This window comes from Lynx canadensis, chromosome F1, assembly GCF_007474595.2.
Source record: "Lynx canadensis isolate LIC74 chromosome F1, mLynCan4.pri.v2, whole genome shotgun sequence".
NCBI classification, from domain to species: domain Eukaryota; kingdom Metazoa; phylum Chordata; class Mammalia; order Carnivora; family Felidae; genus Lynx; species Lynx canadensis.
The window spans coordinates 12,415,510-12,440,198 of NC_044319.2; the positions used below are offsets into that span (position 1 = coordinate 12,415,510).

The 24,689-nt window shown below is 37.3% G+C and overlaps 1 protein-coding gene across 3 annotated transcripts in view; it reads right to left on the bottom strand.

Annotated features, from left to right (window-relative positions):
- KIFAP3 (kinesin associated protein 3) overlaps positions 1 to 24,689 on the bottom strand; it is a 161,092-nt gene that overhangs the window by 97,150 nt on the left and 39,253 nt on the right. For all 3 annotated transcript variants that reach the window (XM_030302531.2, XM_030302533.1, XM_030302532.1), the window contains one exon: positions 9,163 to 9,341. In XM_030302531.2, coding sequence (XP_030158391.1) covers positions 9,163 to 9,341 — 179 coding nt within the window. The remainder of the gene's footprint in view (positions 1 to 9,162; positions 9,342 to 24,689) is intronic.

Sequence of the window (24,689 nt, forward strand, 5' to 3'; positions counted from 1 at the left end):
CTGCACAGTCAATAAGGAGAACGTGGGTTCATTAACTAAGATCTGTAAACTGAAAAGCGGGTATAGGGCAAAGAGGACAAAAAAAAAATTTTATTTTTGTCATGTTTAATTTGACCTGGTAGTTATCTGATATTTGAAAATCTTATAAAACTCGAGAGAAGGGGCAATTGGGTGGCTCAGTAGTTTGAGCTTCCAACTTCTGCTCAGGTCATGATCTTGCAGTTTGGGAGTTCAGACCCACGATGTCCGGCTTGCTGCCGTCAGCGGGGAGCCTGCTTAGGATCCTCTGTCCCCCTCCCTCTCTGCCCCTCTCCCACTTGTGCTCTCTCTCTCTCAAAAACAAATAAACCTTAAAAAAAACAAAAAACAAAAAACAAAACCTCAGGAGAGAAGCTGGTCTACGAGTAACATTGGAAACTCCAGGTTGGGGTCAGCAAACTATGGCTAGTTTGCTAAACTAGCTAAAGAGCTAAAAATGGTTTTGACTTTTATTTTTAAATGGTTGAACATAAATCAAATGAATAATATGTCATGACACATGAAAATGTTTAGAATTCAAATTTCAGTCTTCGTAAATAAAGTTTTATTAGAGCGCACTCACACTCATTTGTTTACAGACTATGACTGCTATCATGCTACAACAGCAGAGAGAAGCTGCAACAGAGACCACATGAACCAAAAATAAATACATCAAATGAGGACTAAAATATTGACTACCTGGCCATTTACAGAAGTTTGTTCACCCTCATTCTAGGTGATCATAAAACTGTTTTGAGAGAAGCCTGCTTTACAGTGAGAACTCATAGAAAACAGAACTTTTTTGGTAACATAAGCCCCATATTCACTTTTCTTTTTAAATTTTTTTTAACATTTATTTATTTTTGAGACAGAGAGAGAGCATGAACAGGGGAGGGTCAGAGAAAGAGGGAAACACAGAATCTGAAACAAGCTCCAGGCTCTGAGCTGTCAGCACAGAGCCCGATGCGGGGCTCGAACCCATGGACCGCGAGATCATGACCTGAGCCGAAGTCAGACGCTTAACCGACTGAGCCACCCAGGCGTCCCAATATTCACTTTTCTTAAGGTAGCAATCAGAACAAGTTGGTTATAAAATATCTCACATCTCTGTCACAAAGCAATGGCTAAAAAGGAGAGAAATTATTAAATAATTACATGTTTCTTTGATCATTACCCAAAGACTTATGAGTAATGTTGCTCTACTTTTCTTGTATTAGAAAACTAAAGCATTTATTTGCCTTGCCATACCTTTACTGCAATCTTTCATTGACCTCATAAAAGTCACATTGCTAACTGAGCCCTCAATATACCTTTTTCCCTCTCATTCCATGCTAAGCGGTGAATACTGGTTTTCTTAAAAAATACTAAATTGACAAACCAACAATGATTTTTCCTTCAGACCTCTATCTTCACTCCACAGCCACACTGTAATCCTATCTAGAGCTCTTCACTAAAAAGTACAAATCCATCTCCAAAGACTCTAATTTTGGTTCTCCCTTTCTCCTAGTTTAATCTTCTGAGTAGGCCAGGTAAATATTTTGTTACCTTCCTACAATTTCCATAGAGGTCAGTGAAAAAGATTTGTCAAATTTATACAGAACCATAATTCTATCACTAGCTTCACTGATTACAGTAAATAACAACTTTTTAAGCTTCATTTATTCATTTAACAAATATTTTTAACTTAAGTCCCACGTATTGGTGAACAAGGGAGAAATGATACCTGTCTTCATGGAGCTTATATTCTAGAAGGAGTGAAATAAAGAAATTATTATACAGTTAGTTAAGAAGATTTAAACAAAAGCCAGTACCATGAAAAAATATGAGTGGATCTGATATAATCTCAATGTGAAGAGTTGTCAAAGAAGGCTTCTCTAAGGAAAAATAATCTCCTGGATGAACAGAAGTTATCTAAAGGTAACTGAAGAGGCAGAGGAAAGAGTGGCCTAGATGGAAAAAAAATAGCATGTGCAAAGGCCTTGGGGTGATATGGAAGATTCAGTATTCAAGGAACTCTTTAAAAACTATCCTTCTGATTACAAAGTGGAAAATGTATTGGAAGGAGGCAAGAATAGAAATAGGGAGATTAATTAAAATGCTATGGAAGTAGTCAAGTAGAGGCATAGTGATTAAGAAAAATAGGCAGAACTATGTGTCTGGCCCTGTGCTGGACAGGGTGGGAGATATAAAAGTGAATAAAAAGTATATCCCGTCTTCTGAAAAGAAAAAAAAAAAGGCAGAACTTCCAACTTACTTTTAGGACATAAAAATCTGGACAAGATGTGGTTCCCACCCTAACTGGAAGAAAATTCCAGATATAAAATCAAAACTTAAAAAAAAAAAAAAAAAGGTTGTGGGGCGCCTGGGGGGCTCGGTCGGATAAGTGTCCGACTTGGGCTCAGGTCATGATCTCACGGTCCGTGAGTTTCAAGCCCCACGTCGGGCTCTGTGCTGACAGCTCAGAGCCTGGAGCCTGCTTCAGAATCTGTGTCTCCCTCTCTCTGACCCTCCCCCATTCATGCTCTTTCTCTCTCTATCTCAAAAATAAATAAACATTTAAAAAACAAAACAAAACATCAAAGAGCTGAGGTTCCAAGGAAATCAACTGGCGTGAAATAAGGAAGGTAGGTACCCTGAAGGAGAGAAGGGCCATGAGCGCTGGTTTATATACACAGGGTGGTTCACTGGAAAAAAAGAGTTGCCACAGAACTGGGAGAGAAGATTGCATGGAAGATTTTAAAAAATTGTGAAGAAGCCTGACTATAGAAATGTGACGCTGCAGATGCTCAGGGTGTTTGCAACCACTCGCAAGGTCTTTTCTGGACCTGATGGGAAGGTCACAAGAAAAACTGGGGACAGAACAGGACATGGAAGAAAACTTCCCCCTTAGTCGAGGGGGCCTCAGGGGAGGGGAACGGCTGCCATTAGGGAAGAGGCATAAAATGCTGCCCAGATCTTTTCCTCCTATTTCCCCTAAAAACAAAAGACTTAATTAAGCTTCTTGGGTAAATACGACAAAACCTGTCACATCCAAAACACAGGTAAAGACCCACAGCAGCTGGGGGAAAGAAACGGTTCTTTTCTGTTCTTTTCTGTTCCTCTTGTTTCCAGAGGAGAGGTGTTGACGGGATGACTGCGGAAACCCCACTGCTGACAAGTATAACTATGGACATGGGACCAGCCTAAGACTGCCTGAAGGCTAAATCAGAACAACAAAAAAATCTCTTTCCCCCTCTCTGAACCCGGCACCATATTAGCAAAAGCCAAGTAACAAGTAATAGCAGTACATTGCTGAGAGAGTGTTAAAATGAAGTGAGAGGTCCTCTTTGAGGCACAGACACACCGGGAAAGTCTGAAGTGGAGGGTGGAACATGAACACTGAGAAAAACCCTCTGGCAACCAATACCCCATACCAAAGACAACATAATGCTACGTGGGTGTGAGCCCATAAGACGTGGAAGGTAACTCCTGACAAGAATGACTAAAGGCTTAGAAAACAAAGTCTGCCTATTTCCAGACATAAATAATATTTATCTCAATCTGTACTAATCAACACATGGTGTCTAGGTTTCAATAAAAAATTATGATACATGAAGAGCAAGAAAATATCCCACTGAAGGCAGTGAATAGAACCAGACTTAGATATGACCTGTATGATTATCAGAGAATTTAAAATCATATCAGAGAATTATTAGTAATAATTTAACATGATTAATATGTTAAAGGCTCTACTGGAAAAAAAATGGGTAATATGAATGAATAGAGAATTTTGAAGAAAAAGATACTAAAAGAATTAATGGAAATGTTAAATACACACACACATACACACACAATACAGAGATGAAGAAAACCTTCATGGGCTCAAAAGCAGACGTGATATAGCTAATGACAGAATAAGTAAGCCTGGAGGTAGATTAATAGAAATCTTCCAAATTGAACTAAAAAAATTTTTTTAATTTTAAAAATAAAAGAAAAAACAACAACACAGTATCAAAGAGCCATGAGACAATATCATATGGATTAACAGGTATAACTGAAATCCGGCAGAAGAGACACAGAAAGGGACAGAAGCAATACTTGAAGAGATAATGGTCAAGGATTTTCTAAAAACCAGGAAAGAATCAAACCACACATACAAGCTCAGAGAATCCCAAATAGAATACAACACACACACACACACACACACACACACACACACACACACACACACACACGTGCCTAGAGAGATATATGTTCAAACTGTTGAAAAGCAAAGATAAAATCTTGGAGGCAGGTAGAAAATAAAAGACTCATTACATATAGAAGACAAAAGATAAGAATTACCTCACACTTCGTGTCAAAACTATGAAAGCCAGAAAATAATGAAGTGATATTTATAAAGTATGTCAACCTAGAATTTTCAATTCAGTGAAAATATATTCCCCAAATCAAACCAAAAGCTGGCTATCTGAAAATATCAATAATATTGACAAACCACTAACTTACAAAAAAAGAGACAGAGAAAGAGAAAAGAAACAAATTACCAATATCAGTATTGAAATGAGGAATAATCACTTCACACCTTTGGACTTTAAAAACGTAAGAAGGAAAAGTACAAAAACTGTTTGCCCATACATTGACAACGTAGATGAAATGGATACATTCCTTGAAGAGTAAAACTACAAAGCTACCACTCAAAAAGAAATAATAACAATAATAGTTTTTTTAAAATATTTAGATTGGAAATGATACCAATTCTACAACCCACCTTCCAGAAAAATATAAAACAGAATTCCCCCAACTCATTCTTAAGAATATGTATTATAATAGCAAAAGCAGACCAAGTCATCATAAGAAACTTAAACTAGGTCCCATAAAACACTATACAAAAAATCCTCAACAATATATTACTAATCAAATTAACAATATATAAAAAAGATAATATATCGTGACCAAGTGGTGTTTTCCTCGGAATGCAAGACGGGCTCAATATCTAAAGTCAATTAACACAATTCACTGTATCAACAGTCTAAAGAAGAAAAAACCATGTGATCATCTCAACTGATGTAGAAAAGACACTTAAGACGAGACAATTAGTAAGAAGAACCGAGGAAAGACACTTAAAGTAAAGAAAGACACTTAAATAGAAACTTAAGTAAATAGAACTTAAGTAAACTTAAGTAAACTGAATTGCTTTCTGCCTAAGATCAGTTAAAAAGAAAGGGGGTATCCACTTACAGCATTCCTTTTTAACATCATACTAGAGGACCTAACCAGTACAATAAGAGAAAGAAAGAAAGAAAGAAAGAAAGAAAAAAAGAAAAAAAAAAGAAAAAGAAAGAAAGAAAGAAAAGAAAGAAAGAAAGAAAGAAAGAAGAAAGAAAAGAAAGAAAAGAAAGAAAGAGACAGACAAAGGACATGCAGATTAGCATTAAAGAAATAAAAATTTGTTTATAGATAACATAATTGTCTACTTAGCAAATGTCCAAGAATCTACAAAGAGCCGTTATAATTAAAAAACTGAATTCAGCAAGGTCATAGGACACAAGGAAAATTTACAAAAGTCAAATGTAACTTCTGTATGCTATCCGACAATAACAGGAAACCATTTATTTTTTAAAAACTACTATAGCTGGGTGCCTGTGTGGCTCAGTCATTGAGTTGTCTGACTCTTGATTTCAGCTCAGGTCATGATCCTGGGATCATGGGATTGAGCCCCATGTCAGGCTCCACACTCAGCATAAAGCCTACTTAAGATTCTCTCTCTCCCTCTGCCCCTGTCTCCCGCTTATGCTCTCTCTCCCTAAAATAAAAACAAAACAAAAAAAAACCCCTATTATTTCTAATGGCAAAACACTTAGGTACAAATCTAACAAAATATGTGCAAAATATATGTGCTAAAAGGCATAAAATGATGGAAGAGAGCAAGAAGTTTCTAAATAAATGGAGAGCTATACCATACTCATGGAGGAAAATCCAGTATGGTTAATATTGAATCCTGCCGACAGAGTTAATGCAATCCCAGTCAAGATTCCAGGATTTTTTATTTTTATTTTTTTAAGAAATAGACAGGTTTTTCAACAATGGGGCTGGAACAACTGGACACTACATTCAAACATGAATCTTGATCCATACCTTGTACCACATATAAAATTAACTAAAAATGGATATCCTAAACTAAAACAAAAATAACACAAATCTTACAAAATTTCTCAGAGAAAATAGGGAAAACTTTTTGGGATCTTGAGTTAAGCAAATATTTCTTAGGTACAACACCAAAATGCAATCTATTAAAAACACTTTTTGATATACTGGACTTCATAACAAAACCTTCTGCTTTATGAAAAGACAAGTCATAGATAAGGAGAAAATACTTACAAAACATAATAACTGTTAAAAGACCTATTCAAAATTTTAAAAATATTTTAAAAAACCTTTCAAACTTAGTAAGAAAATAAGAAATCTAAGGAATATATACCCTTTCTCTTGTTCCTATTAAAATCATATTCTAATATTTCTTACTCCCTTTTTGTTATATTGTATTTATTAGTAAATAGGCAAAGTCAATTTAAATCATTAATTGAAAGACTTTTTTAAGTAAATTAAATTTCCTTTAAAATATTAACCCTAAAAAGGTCAGTATTAGTTCACATCAACAGTAAAATGAACACTTTATTTAGACAATAATACATCCTCAAAAACAGAGCAACAATTCCTCCTCTCCACCCCTTTTAAATAAAATTGCCACAGGCTTCATCTGTTACTAATTAAATCAAGTTAATATATTTCTTTTGAAATAAGAACGTTACACAATGGTTGTTATAGCAAACCTAATAAAGTAATGAGAGTTTTAAAAAATTAATTTGCATTTCCATTGCAAAAAATGGAATGTGAAGTATGTACCATGTGGTCCAATCAGATGGTTAAACACTAGACATAGCCTTCTAATCATGTGTTTTTGATTGATAAAAGCCCAATCCCACAAGATAAATTTAATAATTATCTCAACATGCAATGCCCTTTCAAATCTATGTCTATAAAATGGAATTTATAATTAATTAGTACTTTTACTAAATGTTTTATATAAAGTGACAGTTTATTAACAATCTATCAGCAAATTTTTTTCAGCCATTTCTTTTTCAGTGTTCCTAGAGGCCAACATTTAAAAGTTGCTGATACTTAATCTTTGCCAAAAATATCTTTTTAAAAAACATAAAGATTTTTTGTTTTGTTTTGTTTTGCCCTGGGAGCAGAGAGAAAGAGTAGGAAGCCAAACACGCACAGATGTTTCTTTGAGCAAATTCCTTAACCTCTCTGATTTTCTGCTAATTTATCTGCAAAATTAGCTAGATCTAGACATAGATCTAAGGTCTAGTCAAGCTCTGAAAATCCTGATTCTACCAATGCCTTTAAATAAAATGTACTTCTTCCACAGTGAAAGATGAAATGCATGCCATCTATGGTAAAAATCTGGCTAATTGCATCATTTTTATGACCTTGGATAAATGACCTTTTCTGAACCTCAGTTTTTCCTCCTCAATAAAAAGTGAGATTTGATGAGACAATTTATATGGTATCTTCCAAATCTATGACCTTACCAGAAAATTATTTTTAATAATAATTTTGAGATCACTTTTGATAGAATGAACACATAAGAAGTTTATTTCCTAAATACAAATCTAACCAAAATGTAGTAGATACATGCTGATGGCAAATTAATTTGAATTTTGCAAACGTACTAAAGGTGAACTTAATCTAAACACAAAAATGGAAGAATTATTTCAAATTGTAGCAAGAGAAAGCAATTATTTACCTACACTCTACTCAAGAATATATATCACCATCTCATCATATTCTTCTTTAAAATAATATCAATGAAAACAAAAAACATATTTTTTATTAATCTAAGTAAATATTTTATTAATCTAAGTAAATTCAATCTTAATATCAGGCATACAGTGATCATCAATAATTATATACTAATGATGAAAATGACAGATACTAAATATCTGTGGTTAAAATAAAATTTCATGTATTTCAAGTACCAGAATTCAAGGCACTTATTAAATCTGATGTATCAGTCTCAGGTTTTCAAAGAGCATGCTGTGCCATTCAATAAGCATAAGGTACTTCCTAAAGAAGTACTTTTTAACTTCAAAAGAAGGAAAAAACAGGCAGAAATACTAATATTTAGACTATCTGAAAGAGAATCTACTTATACCAATAATACACAGTCATATAATGACTTGTATTGGCATATACTTCTAAAATGGTCCTCAATACAGTTAAGGCCAATGATCTAATGACTCCACATCTAGGAATCTATCCTAAGAAATTAATCAGAAATATAGACAATGATGCATGTACAAATGTGTCCACTCAAGTGTTTTTTAAAATAGCTATAATTATAAACAACTTAAATATCTGAAAACAAGTTCTGGTTAATATAATATCTATACAATGTAACACTGTACAAAGCTTTTTTAATGATGTGGGAAAAAAGCAGATAATTTCTACTCTACCTTTAAATTATTTCTGAATTGTGTATACTTTTCAGAAGGGGAAATACTATATAATCAACTTGTATTTCTGAAAGATCACCCATCAACACAATATAAGATGGCAAATAGAAGCCTACTATAATATTCAACAAGAAAGGAAGAGGGTGTAAATAAAGATGGCATGAACTAATACAACAGCACCGAGAATAAAAAGGAGGTACAGCTTCAAGAGACACGTAAGTAGAATCAACAAGTTGTGGCTACCAACTGGGATGGTAGGCGAAAAAGGAAAGACTGGGCTAGATTGCAATTCCGCACACCAACATCAGAAATGCGGGAGAAAAAAATAATTTAAAGGAAAATAACAAACCAGATGCTTCTGAAGGACAATGTTAAGTTTAAATTACTTTCTACATATTACGTTTAATATGGAAAGACTCATCCTATACAATATATTAGGAAACATTTTTTATTCAGATAGTTTCAATTTAGTGTAGTATGAACTAATAAGGAATATACTTCCTAATGAAGCCATTTAAGAGAGTTACTGCCATTGTAAAATTTTCATTCAGAACAATCTCAGTAGGGGAATAATATGTTTATTTCTTATCAAAATATTTCTAACTTGAAAATGGTGAACATGGACTATTTAAATGTAAGTTACCATATCATTTTTATTCTCCATAAAAATGCTGAGTTTCTTCAAGAATGACACAACTAGAATAAGTAGCTCAAAATTGTCCCGATCAAGAGCCTTCACCAGCATGTGAACTATGTTCTTGTTCCTCATCTTCAGTTCTGTGCGTGTATCCTCAGCAAGATTCAGAAGCAGATAAAGAGCAACTAAAAGAGTAAAACAGGTGAGTGTAAAATGACTGGCATACTGAATCAACAATTTAATAAATCATTTCTACTCAGCATAGTAACAGATGCAGTTCTAAGAAGATTATATTTAAAAGTTTTTAATTTATTATTAGTTGGCTCATTAGAAAACATTTGTTGTTACTGAGAAATACATATGTTATAAAAATTAAAACTATATACATACACACACACACACAATCATTTTCTTATGATCCTGAGAAGGGCACTAACCAAAACAAGATAATGATTCCTACCTTCTCGGAGCTTAGAGCTTAATTGTAAGCAAATGGCATTAAAGGTATATGTTAATAAATAGTAAGACAGGTAGATGGAAAAATAATTTTATACATGTAGAAAACAAGGTAAAACTTCAACAACTAGGAGCTGCTACGTTAAAAAGAACTATAATCCAAGAACAAACTGATGGTTACCAGAGGGGAGGGGGAGACAGGTAAAATAGGTGATGGGGATTAAGGAGTGCACCTGTGACGGGCACAGGGTGATGTATGGAAATACTGTGTGTATAGTGTCACTATACTGCACACCTGAAACTAATATAAAAGTGTATGCTCACTAATAACAACAAAAAGAACTATAATCCAAAACATATAATATAGCTAGAGCTAAGTGTGAGGATACTAAAATCTATTTTTCATACTCAAACTGATTTTCTGATAGTTACTATAGATAATGGTCATACTAAATTCAGTAACACAGTTGTGACACTAGACAAAGTTAAGGCACTGTTTACTAATTCTAAGTAAAATTTCTTTTAGATACTGTAATAAAAATGTTTAGGTTCTCCTAAGAAACTCCTATGATTCATCCCTTCTGACAGTGAGAATTTGTAACACACAATATTTTCCATTTTGCCTTGACTGACAGGAAGCTTCAGAGTTAAGACTTGAAAGGTTTGTCAGAATTTTTAGGCTATTATGATCAACATAGTACTATGGCCTTGGTTTACTCATTACTTTACAGCATTTCATGTGTTCTTATAAACCATCTCTATATCTTTATGAAGATAAGAAATATATGCAATAGTTGTAAATATGTAATTTACTTAACAAATATTGGAGATGTAAAGGGAATTCATACTAATTAAGGTTACTGTATAGCAGGCACTGTACTAGTTGATATATAAACAGCAAACCATTTTATCTCTAAGAAAATTTTGTGGGAAAAGAAGTATTATAAATTTTACAGACAGGCCGTCCCAGGTTCAGAGAAGTTAAATAACTTGCCTTAGCCACACAGTAAGAAAGTGATAGAGCTAAATTAAAATTCAAGCCTATCTGAATCCAAAGCTCATGTATTTACACTACTGCATCATGCTGACTCTCCACGCAAGGTACTATTAAAAGGTTTTAAAGTTGTGTTGAAATCTAAAGTGTCTTTCAGATGGATCTGGGAGGGAGGGGAGTGTCCCCATGACCTAGTCCTGTTCTAGGGACCTTGGACTTTTTGCGTCCCATATGTTGGCTGCACACAAGCATTGCCCAATTGGCACAGTATCTTTGGAGCAGCAAAGGAAGCACGGGAGCCCTGGATGGGGTTCTGTGGCAGCCATGCTCAACTTTAAGATAAGCTGACTGGGTTGTTTTCATTAGGAAGTTTCTACAGGATCATTCTGACCCTGTTTTCCATGCTGTCTTTCCATGGAAAGACAGAAGATATTCCGTGTAAATATTGTGGGATGTGTGTGACTATCTTTGATGTATTTTAGTTCTGTTCTCCTAATATTCATGACAACAAACGGCTCATTTCTCTGTCTCAAACCAAGAAATACACTTAAAAAACTGGGACTTAAAAAATTTGTATTGTATACTCTCTGATTTAAACAGTGTTTTAGCACTCAATGAATCGATTTCTCTAAAAAAATTTTTTAATGAAATTGTGTTGAAAAAGCAAATAGTAGAATTCTGCTTGCAACCAAAAGAGATATAATGGGTTAAATAGTGTTCTTCCAAAATTCATGTCCCATAGAACATCAGAATTTGACCCTATTTGGAAATGGGTCTTTGCAGAAGTAATTAGTTAAGATGAGGTCATACTGGATCAGGGTGGACCTTGAATCCAATGACTTATGTCCTTGTAAGAATGGCAAAGGACACGGCTACAATGGGAGGGCAGCCATGTGAAGATGGAGGCACAGAATGGAGCGATGCAGCATTAAGCGAAGAAACACCAAGGATTATGGGAAGCTACCAAAAGCTAGGAAGAGCCAAAGAAGGATTCTTCTATGGAGCCTTCAGGGAGAACACGGTCCTGCTAACACCTTGATTTTGGCTTTCTAACCTGCAGAAACTATGACAGCATAAATTTCTATTGTTTTATTAAATGAGCCAGTTTGTGATACTTTGTTTTGGCAGCTCTAGGAAATTAGTACGACAGAATAACAGGCACCAGATTTAAACCCTTACCTGAAACAGTAACAACCACAACCACCACCAGATTAAAATATACAAAGTAAAGGTTTTCACAGCAATGAACATCAGGTAATGAAGGACAGTGACCCAATAGATAAGAAATAAATGAGATGGCTCTATGATTGCCCCAGAATACTGCCTTGAGAGTCTCTAAGACATGACACAGAGAGGGAAAATCCTGGCCAAACCCAAAAGACACCCAGAGTTGAAGAGATGGAACCAAGAGACCAGGGAAGCCAAAGTGGCTAGAGTTCACAGAAAAGAGTACCAGAGAGGAGAAAGCTGTACACAGAATTCTGGAGTTCTGTGGAGAACTACCTTGTGTTCTAACTAGCCATGTGAATTAGGAATCTGAGGCTGGAAGCCAAACAAAGTAACAGAATTGGAAGACAAAGTACATGGTGAACATGCAAGGCTGGAAATAATGCTTGTTTCTCCCAGCCATAGTAGAAACTTCATAATTCATGTGGCATTAGGTAAAATACTCAGAAGGGTTTTGCTCTGAAAGTAGGAAATCATAATCTTTAGACTAAACGCTGCTATATCCATGCTACCAAATCATAATAGAAACATCCAAAAGAATCAAACTGCTTCCAAGTAATTTAACTATGTCCCAGCAGAAAGTTCAAAAATATTTATAGGAATAAAAAAATATCCAACACCAAACAATGTAAATTTCATACTCTCAGGAATTCAATCAAAAATTAAAAGCCATTTACAAAAGCAGGAAAACAAAACCTGTAAGGAGAAGAAAACTCAGCTAACTGAAACTGTCCTGGAATTGACACTAAGGTTAGAATATTCAGATAGAAACATAAACAGACAACCATTTTCAAGATGTTCTGAAACTTAGGTAGAGACATGGAGGCTATAAAAAAGATTCAAATCAACTTTTAGCAATGGACACTCTAATGACTGAGATCATATACTAAGTGGGATAGTAATTTAGAGATTAGAAAAGATTAATAAAGGGGCGCCTGGGTGGCGCAGTCGGTTAAGCGTCCGACTTCAGCCAGGTCACGATCTCGCGGTCTGTGAGTTCGAGCCCCGCGTCGGGCTCTGGGCTGATGGCTCAGAGCCTGGAGCCTGTTTCCGGTTCTGTGTCTCCCCTCTCTGCCCCTCCCCCATTCATGCTCTGTCTCTCTGTCCCAAAAATAAATAAACGTTGAAAAAAAAAAAAAAAAAAAAAAGAAAAGATTAATAAAATTGAAGACATAGCCACAGAAACTTTCCAAAATTAAAAAAGGAAAAAAACCCAGCAAAAATGTAAAGATTATCACTGAATTACGTAGAAAGTATAAAGTGGCCTAACAGGGGGTCTGGGTAGCTCAGCCAGTTAAGAATCTGACTCTTGATTTCGGCTCAGGTCATGATCTCATGGTTCATGACATCAAGTGCCACACTGGGCTCTGCGTTGACAGTGTGGAGCCTGTTTGGGATTCCCTCTCTCCCTCTCTGTGCACCTACCCTGCTCAGGCACGCTGTAAGTAAGTAAGTAAGTAAGTAAATAAATAAATAAATAAATAAACAAAAAATAATAAAGTGGCCTAATATACCTGTAATTGAAGTCCCAGAAGAAATTTTTCCAATATGATAATTTGGGAAATAATTATCCAATAATTATCCAATAATTTTCCAAATATGATAAAATTATACACCCACAGTTCCAACATAGGCAATGAACCTAAGAACAAGAAACATGAAGAAAACTACACCAAGGCACATCATAATCAAACTGGTCAAAACAAATGATAAAGAGACAATCTGAAAGCAACTAGAGAAAAAGAAACTCTATATGCAGACCAAAAAAGAAAAAAAGATGACAGATGAGTTACCAGTAAAAACAATGCAAACAAGTCAATGGTAGAACAACATCTTTACTAAACAAAAAGAAAAGTCACCCTTAAATTCTAAACAAGTAAAAATATTTCAAAAAAGGAAAAAAATGAATTTTAAACACAAAAACTTAAAATAATTCATCATCACAAAATCTGTCTTACAAGAAATATTAAAGGAAATCTTTCAGGAAGAAAGAGAAACACCAGACAGGCATATGAATCTACTCAAAAAAACAAAATCAATGGAAATGGTAACTTAATTTTGTTAATATTTAAATATCTTTAAAACAAAATCATTTATATATAAATGTATAATAATGTATTGTAGGGTTTATAATATAAATATAACCAATGTTAATTATAATAGCATAAAGTTGAGATGGGAGAGATGGGAAGAAACAGGAGTAACGGTTCTCATGCCACAGATGAAGTGGTGCAATATTATCTGAAGGCAGAATTAACGTCTGATAGGTTAAATATGTATACTTGGAGGCAGACAACTTATGATTAATTAAAGATATAATATAAATATATTTAAATATTTAACATATTTAAATATTTATATATTTAATAAACCTTAAAGCAACCAACAAAAGAGTTATAGCTAAGCCAACAACGGAGATAAAACAAGAGTTAAAAAAACTCCTTCAACCATAAGAATGCAGACAAGGAGGACAAAGAGGGAAAAAGATAAAAAATAAATAAAAGCAAGACTAGACTATGTACTGTGTATAAAAAACACAGTTTAGTATAAAGATATAAATATCTTAAAAGGATGGACAAATATACAGCATGCTAACACTAGTCAGAACAGAGCTGGAGTGTCTATATTAGTACAAGAGAAAAATGATTTCAGATAAAAGAATATTAGCAGGGATAATGAAAATCATTTTCATAATGGTAAGGATCAAGAGGATGTGACGATCTTGTATCTTTCCATCCTTAAGATAAAAAAGTTTAAAATTCATGGAGCGAAACCTAACAGAACTGCAGGAAAAATAGTTAAATCCATAAATATAGTCAGATATTATAATATTACTCTTGGAATAATTAATAGAACAAATACAAAGAAAATCAACAAGATGTAGAGATTTGAACACATTAGCAACTGACTTCTCATGGACATTTACAAAACACTCCACAGAACAAGATCAGAATGCACATTCAATTGCATATGCAACATCTGCTGAGGCCATACTCTAGACCATCAAACAAGTCTCAATAAATTAAAAATTCAGTTCATAAAAAGTATTTTCTCAGAAGAGTGCGGAAGATGGCAGTGGCGTAGAGGACCCTAGATAACTATCAAATCCTCCTAAATACCCCATAATCAACCTGAAGACTGACAGAATGAACTCCACAACTAAAAGAGGAGAGAGGCCACATCTAAAAAGGTAGAAAGTGCAGAGACGTAGTTTAGGGGAGAAATGGACCATGGGTGCTATGGAGGGGAGGAAGCCATGGTCACAGAGAAGGGAGAGGGACAGGAACAGGGGAAAGGGAGAGGGAGAGAGGTAGGGAGGGAGGGAGAGGGATAGAGAGAGCGTACACACCCACACAAGGCAAATATTTCCCCAAAGCCACTGACTTGGAAAACAAAAGGACTGAATTTTGTGAGTTCTTGCAAACAAGACTTAAAACCTGGAGTTTTAAAGGTCAGTGGGCTTGGCTAGGATAGAGCCCTTAGGGCACTGCCCTACTCCTGAAGAGAAGGCAGGCAAATAACCCAGGAGCAGAGTATGATGCCTGGGGCACACAGATGGGAGATTATTCCCTCTTCTCTGAGCACATCCCTGAGAGGCAGCATTCAAGGAGACTCCTCTATGGGAACAAAGGAGTTGGATGGCAACATTTCCCTCCCACCACCCCTCAGCATAAAAAACAGAGCCATTTGCAGAAAACAGAGCAACACTGACACTGACTACCTAACTTGCACAAACCAGGCCCCACCCCACTGTGGTCCAGTGGAACTGCCCACATCAGTCAACCTTGCTTTTCAGTTCCAGCACAGCCCAGTGCAGCATCGGGGCCCCTCCTGCAGAAGACCCACACAAACCCCTGCTCACACACTCCTGACCAGAGAGTTCTGCAGGGGCCTCAGTTCTGGTGGAGTTGGTGTCAGGTCTCATTTCACAAGCAGATCGCAGCACATCTAGTTAAAACTTGGCCACATTCAGGTGAGGTACCAAACACTACCCACTGCAGGCAAGGAAAGCCTCTACAGACAAGTGGTCTGAAAAACAGAACAGCCAAAACACAATAGCAGAGCACATGCATCACATACCAAAGACACTCCCTGAAGTGCCAGGCCCTGGGCACTACACGCCCTCTTCATTATAAGGCCATTATTTTCAGGAAAAGAGGAACAGAGGAACTGGCTTTTCTAATATACAGAAGAAGGCAGAGGCTTAGACAAAATGCCAAAATGGAGGACTTATCCCAAATGAAAGAACAAGACAAGGTCACAGCAAAACAGATATAAGTAACATGCCTGATGGAGAATTTAAAGCAATGATTATAAGGATATTCACTGGGCTTGAGAAAAGAATGGAAAATATCAGTGAAACCCTTACAACAGACATAAAAGAGTTAAAAAGAATTAATCAGAGACAAAGAATGCAATAAACAAGATTGGAAACAGGCTTGATGCACTGAAGAGCAGGCTGGAAGAAGCAGAGGAATGAATTAATGACCTAAGACAAAATAATGGAAAATAATGAAGCAGAAGAAAAGAGAGAAAGAATTATGCAACACAAGAATAGACTAGGGAACTCAGTGACCCCATCAAACATACTAACATTTGTATTAAAGCATCCCAGAAGAAGAGAGAGAAAAGGGGGCAGAAAATTTATTTGAAGAAGTAATAGCTGAAACCTTCCTTAATCTGGGGGAAGGAAACAGTCATCTAGATTCAGGAGGCACAGAGAACTCCTATCAAAATCAACAAAAGCAGACCCAACACCAAGACATATTAAAATTAAATATATAAAATACAGTGATAAAAGAAAAAAATCTTAAAAGCAGTAAGGCAAAAGAAGTCCTTACGAGAAGAGCCATCAGGGTAGCTAGAGATTTCTCAACAAAACTTAGAGCTAGAAGGGAGTGGCATGATTTCTCAACAAAACAAAAGCTAGAAGGGAGTGGCATGATATATTCAAAGTGCAAATAGGAAAAATATGCATCCAAGAAAACTCTATCCAGCCAGGCTATCATTCAGAATATAAGGAGAGATAAAGAGTTTCCCAGCCAAACAAGAACTAAAAGAGATCAGGATCACTAAACAAGCCCTGCAAGAAACATTAAAAGGGATTCTTTGAGTGCAAAGGAGAAACCAAAAGTGAGAAATACAAGAAAGGATCACAAAAAACCTCCAGAAACAGTGACAAAACAAGTAATAAAATGGCAATAAATACATATCAATTATTACTTTGAATACAAATGGACGAAATGCTTCAATCAAAAGATACAGAGTATAAGAATGGATGTATCTGGGGCGCCTGGGTGGCGCAGTCGGTTAAGCGTCCGACTTCAGCCAGGTCACGATCTCGCAGTCCGTGAGTTTGAGCCCCGCGTCAGGCTCTGGGCTGATGGCTCGGAGCCTGCAGCCTGTTTCCGATTCTGTGTCTCCCTCTCTCTCTGCCCCTCCCCCGTTCATGCTCTGTCTCTCTCTGTCCCAAAAATAAATAAATGTTGAAAAAAAAAATTTTAAAAAAAAGAATGGATGTATCTATATACCGCCAATAAAAGACTCATTTTAGACCTAACAACACCTCCAGATTGAAAGTTGAGGGGATGGAGAAAAATTTATCATGCAAATGGATGTCAAAAGAAGGCCAGAGTAGCAATACTTATATTGGACAAACGACTTTAAAATAAAGACTGGAGGATCTGGGCCAACATGGTGGAGAGGTAGGAGGATCCATAAGTCCCACGTCTCTCTTTGAACACCAGAGCCTGGGAGGAAAAGAGACTGAAACTATTAGGAAGAAAATGGGAAAGCTGGAAAAAAGATAGGTGGGTAACTGCGAACTGGGGGAGATAAAAAAAAAAAACCATGTGGGCACGGAGGGGAGGGACCCCCTTCTGCAGAGAAACAAAAGGAAGAGAAAGAGCGGCTAGGGAAGTGCAGGACTGTAACTGGACAGGAGAAAGACCTTGGACTGAGGCTGAGAGGGATCCCATCTCTAACTGCTGGGCTTTCTTCAGACTGAGGCCTGGCTCCCTGTTCACGCACCTGGGGAGGAGGGGAGCCAGCCCTGGGTGCAGTGGTAGATCAGAGGCTCAGTCTGCAGCTGGAGAAAGTGGTTCCCTCCCTGGAAGGCTGCGTGACAGCACAGAACCTGCCTGCTTCCGCCACCCCCGGAACAGTGGCTGAGCTAAGGGCTCAGTCTGCAGGAGGATAAGGTGGCCGTTTCCCTGGAGTGCTTTGGTAAAAGACAAAGACTGCCTGAATCCGCCACGAGGGGGCTCGTGGTGAGGGCGACAGCTCTCAGTCCGCAATAGAAGTTGGTCTTCCCTGAAGCGCAGTGGCACAGAACAAGCCAGCTGGGGCAACTCTGAATCCTAGCCAAGCACAGGGTCAGGGGAGTTGGTGGAGTGAGAAGGACAGCCCCGTCTGCACCCCAGGGCACGGTGAGGACGATTCAAATGGACTCTACCGGGTCTGGCTCTGTGGAGAAGAGACTGGGAGATCACCATACCCCCTCTCCCGCCACATCCCCCCACACCCCCGCACCAAACCACCACCACCACCACAGTGGGGCCTCAGGGATCACTCCTGGGGCCCATAGTGGAGGTGGGTTCAGAATACGCCAAACCACACCCCCTTGCAGTGGATAACTGTGTAACCACTTGAGCAGCACAGACACTGTGGACAGCTCCTCCCAACAAATGATGCAGCATTGCCTGGATTAACTCTAGGTCAATTCTGGATATATAGATATATTCTACCCGCTGCCCACCCCCCCCCCCCACCGCGCCATTTCCCCTCCTTATCTCTTCCTTCCCCTAGGCTGGTTACTCTGGTTATTGGTCTGTCTAATCAAGCCATATAGTTTCTCTGTCTGGGTAATTTTATCTCGTCTCATTTTCCCTGCCTCCTTTATTTTCCTTTCTCTCTCTCTGGGTTAAGCCTTTTAGTCTCTCTGCCTAATCAACATGAATTCCCCACCCTGCCCCTGTCATTTCTCTCCTTGTATATGCTCTTCCATCAGCACCGCCTCCACCCTCTTCTCTACTCGTAGTCAGTGTTTTGTTTTTAGTCTTTAGCGTTTTGTTTTTGTTTATTTGTGTTATTTGTTTGTGTGTTTGCATGTTTCTGTCTCCTGTTTGTCTATATGTTTTCCTTTACAGGACTACTCCAAGGAACAAATCAAAGCACACCTGGTGGAGGGTACAAAATATTACTATGAGTAGGATAATAAAATAACCAAAGTCACAACAACAGAGACCAAGTAACAATTCCCGAAAAAACATTTCCTGAAGGGCCAGGCCCTGGACAGTGTACGACCCTCCTTTAATATAGCAGTGCTCACAGGTGTACAGCATACAAGCTTTTTAAAATGCATAAGGGACAGAAAAGTAGTGAAAGTGATAAAACGGAAGAATTCTCCTCAAAAGAAGCTCCAGGAAGTAGCGACACCTAATGAATTGATCAAAACTGATTTAAGCAATATAATGGAACAAGAATTTAGAATAATAGTCATAAAATTAATCCCTGGGCTTGAAAAAAGCATAGAGGTCAGCAGAGAATCTATTGCTACAGAGATCAAGGGACTAAAAAATACTCATGATTAATTTAAAAATGCTATAAATGAGGTGCAAAATAAAATGGAGGTGGCCATAGCATGGATTGAAGAGGCAGAGGAGAGAATAGGTGAATTAGAAGATAAAATTATGGGAAAAGAAGAAGCTGAGAAAAAGAGAGATAAAAAATCCAGGAGTATGAGGGGGAGAATTAGAGAACTAAGTGATGCAATCAAACAGAACAATATCCATATCATAGGATTTCCAGAAGAAGAAAAAGAGAGAGAAAGGGGCTGAAGGTGTACTTGAACAAATCATAGCTGAGAACTTCCCTGATCTGGGGAAGGAAACAGGCATTGAAATCCAAGAGACACAGAGAACTCCCTTCAGACATAACTTGAATCGATCTTCTGCACGACATATCATAGTCAAATTGGCAAAATACAAGGATACAGAGAGAATTCTGAAAGCAGCTAGGGATAAACGGGCCCTAACATACAAAGGTAGACACATACAGGTAGTAGCAGACCTATCCACTGAAACTTGGCAGGCCAGAAAGGAATGGCAGGAAATCTTCAATGTGATGAACAGAAAAAAATATGCAGCCAAAAATCCTTTATCCAGCAAGTCTGTCATTCAGAACAGAAGGAGAGATAAAGGTTTTCCCAAACAAACAAAAACTGAAGGAATACATCACCATTAAACCAGCCCTACAAGAGCTCCTAAGGGGGATTCTGTGAGTGAAATGTTGCAAGGCCCACAAAGCACCAGAGACACCACTACAAGCATGAAACCTACAGACATCACAATGACTCTAAACCCCTATCTTTCAATAATAACACTGAATGTAAATGGACTAAATGCTCCAACCAAAAGACATAGGGTATCAGAATGGGTAAAAAAAACCCAAGACCCATCTATTTGCTGTCTACAAGAAACTCATTTTAGACGTAAGGACACCTTCAGATTGAAAGTGAGGGGATGGAGAACTATCTATCATGCTACTGGAAGTCAAAAGAAAGCTGGAGTAGCCATACTTATATCAGACAAAGTAGACTTTAAATTAGAGGCTGTAAAAAGAGATAAAGAAGGGCATTATATAATTACAGGGTCTATCCATCAGGAAGAGCTAACAATTATAAATGTCTATATGCCCAAATGTCTTTGCGGGAGCCCCCAAATATATAAAACAATTAATCACAAACATAAGCAACCTTATTGATAAGAATGTGGTAACTGCAGGGGACTTTAATACTCCACTTACAACAATGGATAGAACATCTAGACAGAGAAATAAATAAACAAGTGCCCTAAATGATATATTGGATCAAACGTACTTGACAGATATATTTAGAACTCTGCATTCCAAAGCAACAGAATAGACTTTCTTCTAGAGTGCACACGGAACATTCTCCAAGATAGATCACATACTGGGTCACAAAACAGCCCTTCATAAGTATAAAAGAATTGAGATCATACCATGCACACTTTCAGACCACAATGCTATGAAACTTGAAATCAACCACAGGAAAAAGTCTGGAAAACCTCCAAAAGCATGGAGGTTAAAGAACACCCTACTAAAGAATGAATGGGTCAACCAGGCAATCAGAGAAGAAATTAAAAAATATATGGAAACAAACAAAAATGAAAATAAAACAATCCAAACGCTTTGGGATGCAGAGAAGGCAGTCCTGAGAGGAAAATACATTGCAATCCAGGCCTATCTCAAGAAACAAGAAAAATCCCAAATACAAAATCTAACAGCACACCTAAAGGAAATAGAAGAACAGCAAAGATACCCCAAACCCAGCAGAAGAAGAGAAATAATAAAGATCAGAGCAGAAATAAACAATATAGAATCTAAAAAAAATGTAGAGCAGATCAATGAAACCAAGAGTTGATTTTTTGGAGAAATAAACAAAATTGATAAACCTCTAGCCAGGCTTCTCAAAAATAAAAGGGAAAGGACCCAAATAGATAAAATCATGAATGAAAATGGAATTATTACAACCAGTCCTTCAGAAATACAAGCAATTATCAGGGAATACTATGAAAAATTATATGCCAACAAAATAGACAACCTAGAAGAAATGGACAAATTCCTAAGCACCCACACACTTCCAAAACTCAAACAGGAAGAAATAGAAAATTTGAACAGACCCATAACCAGTGAAGAAATTGAATCAGTTATCAAAAATCTCCCAACAAAAGAGTCCAGGACCAGATGGCCTCCCTGGGAAATTCTACCAGACATTTAAAGCAAAGATAATAACTATCCTTCTCAAGCTATTCCAAAAAATAAAAAAGGGAAGGAAAACTTCCAGACTCATTCTATGAAGCCAGCATTACTTTGATTCCCAAAACAGAGACCCAGCAAAAAAAGAGAACTACAGGCTAATATTCCTGATGAATATGGACGCAAAAATTCTCAACAAGATACTAGCAAATTGAATTCAACAGCATGTAAAAAGAATTATTCACCATGATCAAGTGGGAGGCATCACAATCCCAGACTTTAGCCTCTACTACAAAGCTGTACTCATGAAGACAGCATGGTATTGGCATAAAAACAGACACATAGACCAATGGAATAGAATAGAGACTCCAGAATTGGTCCCACAAAAGTATGGCCAACTCATCTTTGACAAAGCAGGCAAGAACATCCAATGGAAAAAAAGACAGTCTCTTTAACAAATGGTGCTGGGAGAACTGGACAGCAACACGCAGAAGAATGAAACTAGACCACTTTCTTACACCATTCACACAAATTAACTCAAAATGGATAAAGGACCTAAAGGTGAGACAGGAAACCATCAAAACCCTAAAGGAGAAAGCAGGAAAAAACCTCTCTGACCTCAGCCGTAGCAATTTCTTACTTGACACATCCCCAAAGGCAAGGGAATTAAAAGCAAAAATGAACTATTGGGACCTTATGAAGATAAAAGCTTCTGCACAGCAAAGGAAACAACCAACAAAACTAAAAGGCAACCAACGGAATGGGAAAAGATATTTGCAAATGACATATCGGACAAAGGGCTAGTATCCAAAATCTATAAAGAGCTCACCAAACTCCACACCCGAAAAACAAATAATCCAGTGAAGAAATGGGAAGAAAACATGAATAGACACTTCTCTAAAGAAGACATCCGGATGGCCAACAGGCACATGAAAAGATGCTCAACGTCGCTCCTTATCAGGGAAATACAAATCAAAACACACTCAGATACCACCTCATGCCAGTCAGAGTGGCTAAAATGAACAAATCAGGAAACTATAGATGCTGGCGAGGATATGGAGAAACGGGAACCCCCTTGCACTGTTGGTGGGAATGCAAACAGGTGCAGCCGCTCTGGAAAACAGTGTGGAGGTTCCTCAAAAAATTAAAAAAAGATCTACCCTATGACCCAGCATATCACTGCTAGGAATTTACCCAAGGGATACAGGAGTGCTGATGCATAGGGGCCCTTGTACCCCAATGTTTATAGCAGCACTCTCAACAATAGCCAAATTGTGGAAAGAGCCTAAATGTCCATCAACTGATGAATGGATAAAGAAGTCGTGGTTTATATATACAATAGAGTACTACTTGGCAAGAGAAAGAATGAAATATGGCCCTTGTAGCAACGTGGATGGAACTGGAGAGTGTTATGCTAAGTGAAATAAGTCATACAGAGAAAGATACATATGTTTTCACTCTTATGTGGATCCTGAGAAACTTAACAAAAGACCATGGGGGAAGGGGAAGGGGAAAAAAAAGTTACAGAGAGGGAAGCAGGGCAACCATAAGAATAAGTTTTTATTCTCTTAAAACTGAGAATAAACTGAGGGTTGATGGAGGGTGGAGGGAGGGGAAAGTGGGTGATGGGCACTGAGGAGGGCACCTGTTGGATGAGCACTGCTGTTGTATGGAACCAATTGACAATAAATTTCATATTTAAAAAAAAACAATTTGCAATACAGAAATAAATGTGCTGCATTACTGACATACTTAATAACAAGATATAGATGCTTACCTGATAATTGCCATAATTTTCTAAATACTAAGGAACATAAATGGTAATTCAAGTATCTACATCACCTATGATGTGATATGAAACTTCTGACGTTTCTACCGGCAATGAAGTTACAAGTCCTATGAAGCTTAGGGGGATCTGTAGCCTGAACTCATAATAAAAGACTCAATTTCAGTTAGTGATTAGAAAAATAAAAAAAAAGTAAAAATGGACAGAAAACATGAGAAATCTTTCCAAAGAAGACCATCCAAATAACCAACAGACACATGAAAAGATGCTCAACATCACACCTTATGAGGGAAATACAAATCAAAATTACACTGAGGGGCACCTGAGTGGCTCAGTCCGGTTGAGTATCCAACTTTGGCTGAGTTCATGATCTCGGCTCTCGAGTTCTAGTCCCGCATCAGGCTCTCTGCTGTCAGCGCAGAGCCCACTTTAGATCCTCTATCCCCCCTCTCTCTGCCCCGCCCCTGCTCACTCTCTGTCTCAAAATAAACACACTTAAAAGAATTACACTGAGATATCACCTTGCACCTATCAGAATGGTTAAAATAAAAAAACACAAGAAACAACAGGTGTTGACAAGATGTGGAGAAAGGGTAACCTCTTGCACTGTTGGTGGAAATGCAAACTGGTGCAGCCACTCTGGAAAACAGTATGGAGGTTCCTCAAAAAGTTGAAAATAAAAACTGCCCCATGATCCAGCAACTGCACTATCCAAGAATACAAAAATACTAATTCAAAGGGATACATGCCCCCTGATGTGTATAGCAGCATATCTACAATAGCCAAATTATGGAAACACCCCAAGTGTTCACTGATGATGAATGGGTAAGGATGATGTGGTATAGATATACCATGGAATATTTACTCCGCCATAAAAAAGAAGGAAATATTGCCATTGGCAATGACATGGATAGAGCGCAGAATATAATGTTAAGCATAATAGAGAAAGATGAATACCATATGATTTCACTCATGTAAGATTTAAGAAACAGAACAAATGATCAAAGGGAAAAGAAAGAGGGAGAGACAAACCAAAGAAACAGACTCTTTAACTACAGAGAACAAACTGATGGTTACCAGAGGGGAGGTGGATAGAGGGACAGGTTAAATAGGTGGATGTGGGGATAGGTTAAATAATGCACTTGTTTGTGATGAGCACCAGGTGATGTATGGAGGTGCTGAATCACTGTTATATACTGAAATAAATACACTGTATGATAACTGGATTTGCATAAAAACTTAAAGAGTATTTTCTCTAATGACAATGGGATTACATTCAAAATTGGTTAACAC